Below are 6,953 nucleotides of genomic sequence, written 5' to 3'. Positions count from 1 at the left end.
AATTGTAGCACTCTAAGGATTGAAATTACATCAAACTTTATTTTCACTCAAACAGTAGGCACACTGATATATTGCACAGCATAAAGAGATCATGTAAACAATGGACATCTGTTGGCTCCTGTGGGCATGACCTAAATAAGGCCGTTTATTTTGGTTTTAAAATGCTGAGATATGTACTGCAGAACTGTAACCTTCCCTCAACAAAATCATCAACAATTTTCGGGAGCATGTGGGCAAAGTAGAATGTGCGCAGCCTTATGATATGCCCCTGGACAAAGCCTTGGTCGTAGGGTACTTCCGATTTCTAGGTGCTCAGTTTTGTTCCAGATCACCAACTTGGAGTGCTGAAGCCCTGTGCAGTGCATCCCAATTTGTACCTGCATGTAGTAGCCTTTTGGACCATTGCAGGCAATATGGTAATCTATCTCCGTTTGCCACAGTTGTGATTTCGCAGTTATTTGTTGCCAAAAATTCTGCAAGTGACTTGTTTCCCATCACAGGTGATTTGATCTCCAACAGAATGTCGTTGTTTATCACTCCATCGGGAGATGCTGCAAGCCACGGTTCCTTTTCGCACACCACTAAGCCTTTGGTTTCAATGCTGTTGCCCAGAGTTTCCAAATAGTCCCTTGCAAGTTCCTCCCCATCCGCTCCTTGACGGGTTGCGGCATTGCCACGGAAGGATGGGTGTAAGTGTTCTGACAAAAACTTGTCAGGCGCCGTGGTTGAGCGAATGGGCACCTTTCTAGCTGTGCTCGCTGTCAAAGTAGTAGAACCGTGTTCCCAAACTAGCGTCGACATCGCTGTGTTTACACCGGCAGACGTTGTGCAAACAACTTCCGGCGGAAATGAAATGCATTTGTGTAGAGTTATGGCGCCACCCGGGATACAGCGCGTAAACTTGTCTATATAATATAATACAAAGTAGGATTTGAGTTGGACGCTCAATATTCTTGTATGCCCTCTCTCACCAGAAGATGGCGATAGAAACCTGGTCATTGTATCAATGCAAGACCAGTGCAGACGTGTTGCGTCTGACCATGATCTCAGAACACGGAACTAAATCTCTGCAGATGTTTGGAGAGATTGCCCTGTAGACCAGAGGTGTCATGAAGGGAGCACTGATGAAGATAATTGTGTAGATATTAATTTTATAATCACAGAATACTAAACCTCTACTGGATTCAGTATGCCACTCCTTTTTCACGGCATGGCATTTGTGTTAACCACAACGAGCACCAACCACTACTGCCAAGTACGGTAAGGTTTAGTCAACTCTTAAAAAGAGAAATCGCCAGGAGATTACAGTATGAGAGAGAGAGGTGAGAGAGATAAGTGTGTGTGTCTGAGAAAGAGAGTGTGTGTGTCTGAGAGAGAGAGCGAGAGATAGCATAGGGGTATGTGTTCTTGTAAAGGGGGGATTTATTTCACAAACGGGGGAAAAAACTATTCTACAGATTTGATCGAAGGTGTTGTTGATGGATGATTATGACATAATCCCAAACAGTTGGCATGCAAATAAACATTAGCTCCTCAGTCCTTCCCATTGGGTGTTAGTGGCTGATGGGCGGATCTAAAGAGGAAAGTGAAAACACAAACTCAAACTCTGTCAGCATCCAGCCGTGGCAAGCAGGCACATTGTGGAGTAGGTTATGCAGCCGCGCTAAAGAGTTATTAAAGTTCTGAGTCTGACAGTCAAAGCTTCCGGAAGGCATACACACGGAGGAATACAACTGAAAACAGGGAGGAAAATCTCACCTCACCGGTATCTGCTTTCTACACTTTGACTTTGGGACTATTCTGGAGTGTAGCTAAATGAAAAGGAGGCGACGTATCATAACCACATAGACCGCACTATGGAGAGCAAGGGCAGCCGCTGTAAAATCGTGGTGGTCGGCGACACGCGATGTGGCAAAACGGCATTACTTCATGTCTTCGCCAAAGACTCGTACCCAGAGGTAAGTTATGGCGGTTGTATTACGAAGTTTGTACGATTGTAATAAATAAGTCTTTATTTTAATTTTAAAAAATATTTGTGTAGCCTACGCGCCATGCGCTCATCAGCCTTCTCCATAAATGATGTTATAACAATTAAAGGATTCTAAAGTTTTTAGGCTTGAGATCCTGTCTATAGCCTAGGATCAATAGCCTCAATCTATGGCACATCTTTTTAATTAATGACACAAATTTTGCCTTAGCCCTATACATTCTAGCTGGTCATGTGTGCTTTAGAATTGGCTCAGAATTAATCTGATGCATGCCATATGCACATAGCCTACATGTGATATGTGATAGAGGAATAGGTCTAGACCAGACTTTATCCGCCGAGATGAGTAGGAATGGAACATGGTATCATTTTGAATCATTGGGCAGATATAGGTTTTCATTGTGCCATTTGAAATGTTTCTTTTCAGAATTATGTCCCTACTGTCTTCGAGAACTACACGGCCAGTTTCGAGATCGAGAAACAGAGGATTGAGCTGAACATGTGGGACACATCAGGTAAGGACTGTGGCTTCAAGCGGGACTAATTTAATAAATAAATGTTGACACTTGGACTCGAAGATGTCACAACTTGCCCAAGTAATGTGGGCAGTGAGCCAAGTCTCTTTTAGTCTGGGAGGCTCCGTTCAAGGTGCAGAAATTGGCAAAGATGGGACAGTTTTTAGCATTCAGCAAAATCCAGGCACGTTCAAATTAATTATATTTATTCGGATTATAATTCTGGATTTTCCCAACAAATTACGCACAGCAATTTGTGGTTTTTGCCCACAAAACTATGCAGACAAATTACATATTTTCGAGGGAGGCTACCTTTCTTGGACATTTTTTGTTACTTCCTTTGACAGTTGAGTACATATTGAATGTCTAGCCTTTAGGCCTCCTGCACAGTTGACCTGGTATTTTATTGCACCAATTTGTCTTTTTGCGGGATTGCCGCTTTCACGTGCAATCGGAGTTATCAGAAAGCCTAGTTCTCAGTGGGAAATTTCACTTGAATCCCAGCTAACAACAAACGTTCCCACAACTTTAGAGAACGTTCCCTTAAGAGTCTCATTAGGTCATTAACTAACGTTTTCATAGGAATGTTCCCGTGATGTGCAAGGAATTTTTCCAAGAGACCGTTCCCTTAATGTAAAATAGAATTTACCCAGAACGGGTAACCATGTTCTCAGAACTGAAGGTATTAATGTTCTAGACACGTTTCATGCGAACGTTGCAAGAACATCAGTGTGTCCAGTTTTCTGTGGGTTAGGAGAATATTCCATTAACGTCCTACCAAACATACACAGAACATGGTTACCATGTTCTCAGAAAATAAGATATTAATGTCATAGACATGTTTTATGGGAGCGTTTCAAGAAAATTAATTTGTCCAGTTTTGGGAGGGTTAAAATAATATTCCATCAATGTCCCACCAAACCTACACAGAATATAGTTGCCATGTTCTCAGAACATAATATATGTTTCATGGGAATGTGTCCAAAACGTTTGTGTCCCCCCCCAAAAAATCATTACACATCATGTTACTGTTGCCAAGCCAATCAAGGCCCTGATAGGTGAACCATTGATCCATTCACAGCTCTTTGTCTGTTGGCAAGGTTAGGGATACTCACACACACAGTGCTTTTAAGACACAGTGTTTTCAATTTACATATTTGACACACTTTGACATACATGATTACATTGTGCTTGTTCAATTAATAAGTAATTATTATTCAACATGACCTCACCTGGGATTTGGACTCACAACCTCTCGGTTCATGATATTCTGATATTCATGTTACGCCAACATGTCTGTGTAAGGTATCAGTAATTAATATGACTATTCTATCATTGATTTTATTTACTTATTTCAGCAATTTAATGGCTTTCTGTATAGTTGTCCAATGTTGGTGGGGCAAATTAACCTGTTTTAATGATAGTCCTGAATCACTATGATCAATAAAATATACAGAGCAAAAATATAAACGCAACATGCAACAATTTCAAAGATTTTACTGAGTTACAGTTCATATAAGGAAATCAGTCAATTGAAAGAAATTCATTAGGCCGTAATCAATGGATTTCACATGACTGGGCAGGGGTGCAGCCATGGTTGGGCATAGGCCCACCCACTGGGGAGCCAGCCCCAGCGAATCAGAATTAGTTTTCCCCCACAAAATAGCTTTATTACAGACATAAATACTCATCAGCACCCTCACCCCTCCTCAGACGATCCTGCAGGTGAAGAAGCCGGATGTGGAGGTCCTGGGCTGGCGTGGTTACACGTGGTCTGCGGTTGTGAGGCCGGTTGGACGTACTGCCAAATTCTCTAAAACTACGTTGGAGGCGGCTTATGATAGAGAAATGAACATTAAATTATCTGGCAACAGCTCTGATGGACATTCTTGCAGTCAGCATGCCAATTGCACACCCCCTCACAACTTGAGACATCTGTGGCATTGTGTTGTGTGAAACAACTGCACATTTTAAAGTGGCCTTTTATTGTCCACAGCGCAAGGTGCACCTGTGTAATGATCATGCTGTTTAATCAGCTTCTTGATTTGTCACACCTGTCAGGTGGATGGATTATCTTGGCAAAGGAGAAATGCTCACTAACAAGGATGTAAACAAATGAGTGCACAACATTTGAGAGAAATAAGCTTTTTGTGCGTATGGAACATTTCTGTTTATTTTTTCTCCAGCTCATGAAACATGGAACCATCACTTTATATGTTGCATTTATATTTTTGTTCAGTGAATTTTCTTGAGTGTACTTTTAACAGAGCTGAGATTTACTTCAAAGTGCATTCACTCTATTGCTTACACCTATCAAGTTGTTTCAGATCTACACAAGTGCCTAGGGAGGAGGGGTTAGGGTTTCTTCTGGACAGGGCCTAACTATACTGGTCCAATAAGAACATACTGTAGAGATATCCCTTATTGGGACAGTGGTTAGGTTGTTTGTCATTGGTGCTAGTGGCCTGGGTTCGAGACCCGCTAGAGCAGTTACCCTACTGTCCCATTCTTAGCAATATGTTTTAATGTCATTATTTGGCAACAGTTACACACTTGTCTGATTTCATTAAAATGAGTTTCTCATTGAAAGACGGGTAACATTACAAAAACGTTCTCTCTCCATAGAATAGTTAGCTGGGATGATCCTCCAAGTCAGATCAGATAACATTTTGTTACCCACATTGTGAAGTTTCACCACTGACCTTTTCAACCAAAAGATGACAACAAATCTGTTTTTGACAATTACAACCTCATCAATATGGATAATGTAGCTAGTCTGACCATATTGTCAATGTTAAGCAAGCTATCTAACTTTATTATTAGCAATGTTAGCAAGCTTTATCAAGCTAGCTAAAATCTTATTGGTTGAAGAATTGTTCCGACCAAAAAGCACATGAATGAAGGGAAGTTGTATTTCCAACATCACAACTGTGAAATAGGAAGTTCCGACTAGCACCTGAACGTGGCACTAGTCCCTGTGACTGTCCCATCTTTTTCCTCTTATGTAACAACAACGCCTCTAAACATGTTTTCACACTCACTAGAGTGACAAGACGTTGACAATGAAGACAGACAGACCAGCTAAAGCCTTAAGACCAAGAAGCTTGTGTGCTTGTTTAGATACTGCTTGGTGGTAATGGTTGTTGTTAAAATGCAGTTAGAGAACTCACTGAAATGGGTGTTGCTGAAATGTCTAACTGCATTTCAACAACAACCATTTCAACCACCCAGGTGCTATTCGGCTGGCTTTTAAACCACTGTTGTGGATAACAAGTTATCTCAGACAACTGTCTAAATGTTTTCTCCTACCAGTGATCCTATACTGAACTATACTTGCCCCAAGCCTAAAAGAAAATGGCCTCAATTGGTTTAAATCACAACTTCAGAAGATGGCCCTGGCAACTCCAGACATTTCTTTGGGGGCCCTAGGGAGCCGCCTATACAAAACAAATCAATGGGAAACAGATGAGAGGCCGACTTGGTGAAAGTGAAAGCAGATGTGGCTAAGTGGATTTCTCCCACCTATACAGAAGGAAGGTACTATATGACCCACCTCTGACCCTACCTAGCCTCCAATTAGTTGTATAAATTGTTTGTTGTTCGGAAGAGGCAGGTCCTAATCTGGGTATATCTCATTGGACAGGTGTATTTGCTCCCACTCACACTACAATAGCATCAGTCCCCTGGCACCTGTCTTTTGTTGCTAACTGGCTAAATGAGGGTTAGCGACTCGGCGCATGTAGACAGGGCAGTGTGTGTGTGTGTGCATGTGTGTGTGTGTGGAACATTGTTTCTGCTATTTTCTGCTAGGAAGCGCTTTGCCTCTTTGTGTGTGTATTGTTAGGTATCATAACAATAGGATTTGAAAGATAAACAGGATTTGTGAGATCATGTTTGTGTGTGTGACCCTGTGAGGTATAGACATCCTACCTGCAATACCCAGGAGTGTTTATTTCTATCCCTGCACTGTTTGTTAGCAATAGATTCTTTGTTTTGTGTGTGTGTGCTCACACACAGGCATGTGTGAGAGACAGCCAGCCAGGCAAATGTGAATGGAAGTGGATAGATGTGCTAGCCTGTCACGCTAATGTGTTAGCTTTGCATGGCAGCAGGTGAGCAGATGAACAAAAGCAGTGAGTGTTAACAATGACTGAGGTCGAGAATTAATGAATGAGGATAGCTCCCCTGTCCTGCTCTCGCTCTCTCTCGTTGTCTCTTTCACTCTCTCCCCCCCCTATCCCTCTCATAGCTCATTAGCCAGAGAGGCAGCTGCGGGCTGGGTGTAGCTGATAGGGCGGGGACTAGTGGAGTTGAGGAATAGAGTAGAGGAGAAAGAGGAGGAGTAGTGGCGTGAAGACCGAGGAGAGGAGGAGGAATCGCGGAAGAGAATTCAGTGGAGGAGTAGCAGAGAAGTAGAGAGGAGAAGAGTGGAGGAGTGGAGAGGAGGAGGG

At 42.3% G+C, this 6,953-nt stretch overlaps 1 protein-coding gene across 1 annotated transcript; it reads left to right on the top strand.

The window, feature by feature from the left end:
- Positions 1 to 1,611: 1,611 nt before the first annotated feature.
- On the top strand, positions 1,612 to 5,088 carry LOC311126323 (rho-related GTP-binding protein RhoN-like). Its single transcript, XM_084200331.1, has 3 exons — positions 1,612 to 1,958; positions 2,415 to 2,502; positions 4,216 to 5,088. Exons 1-3 carry the CDS (start codon positions 1,857 to 1,859, stop codon positions 4,317 to 4,319), a joined length of 294 nt encoding a protein of 97 aa, XP_084056457.1. The 5' UTR covers positions 1,612 to 1,856; the 3' UTR covers positions 4,320 to 5,088.
- Positions 5,089 to 6,953: the final 1,865 nt, after the last annotated feature.

Source organism: Coregonus lavaretus, assembly GCF_964263955.1.
Source record: "Coregonus lavaretus genome assembly, contig: HAP1_SCAFFOLD_316, whole genome shotgun sequence".
Lineage (NCBI taxonomy): Eukaryota > Metazoa > Chordata > Actinopteri > Salmoniformes > Salmonidae > Coregonus > Coregonus lavaretus.
The sequence above is the reverse complement of the archived record's forward strand: the minus strand, read 5'-3'. Positions and strand labels throughout refer to the sequence as shown.

What these genes read in the sequence shown, in the direction of transcription:
- LOC311126323 (XM_084200331.1), top strand. Translation starts at nt 1,857, where the DNA reads ATGGAGAGCAAGGGCAGCCGCTGTAAAATCGTGGTGGTCGGCGACACG. An exon ending in CCAAAGACTCGTACCCAGAG is followed by an intron (nt 1,959 to 2,414) that starts GTAAGTTATGGC and finishes GTTTCTTTTCAG; the next exon opens with AATTATGTCCCTACTGTCTT. An exon ending in GAACATGTGGGACACATCAG is followed by an intron (nt 2,503 to 4,215) that starts GTAAGGACTGTG and finishes ACCCCTCCTCAG; the next exon opens with ACGATCCTGCAGGTGAAGAA.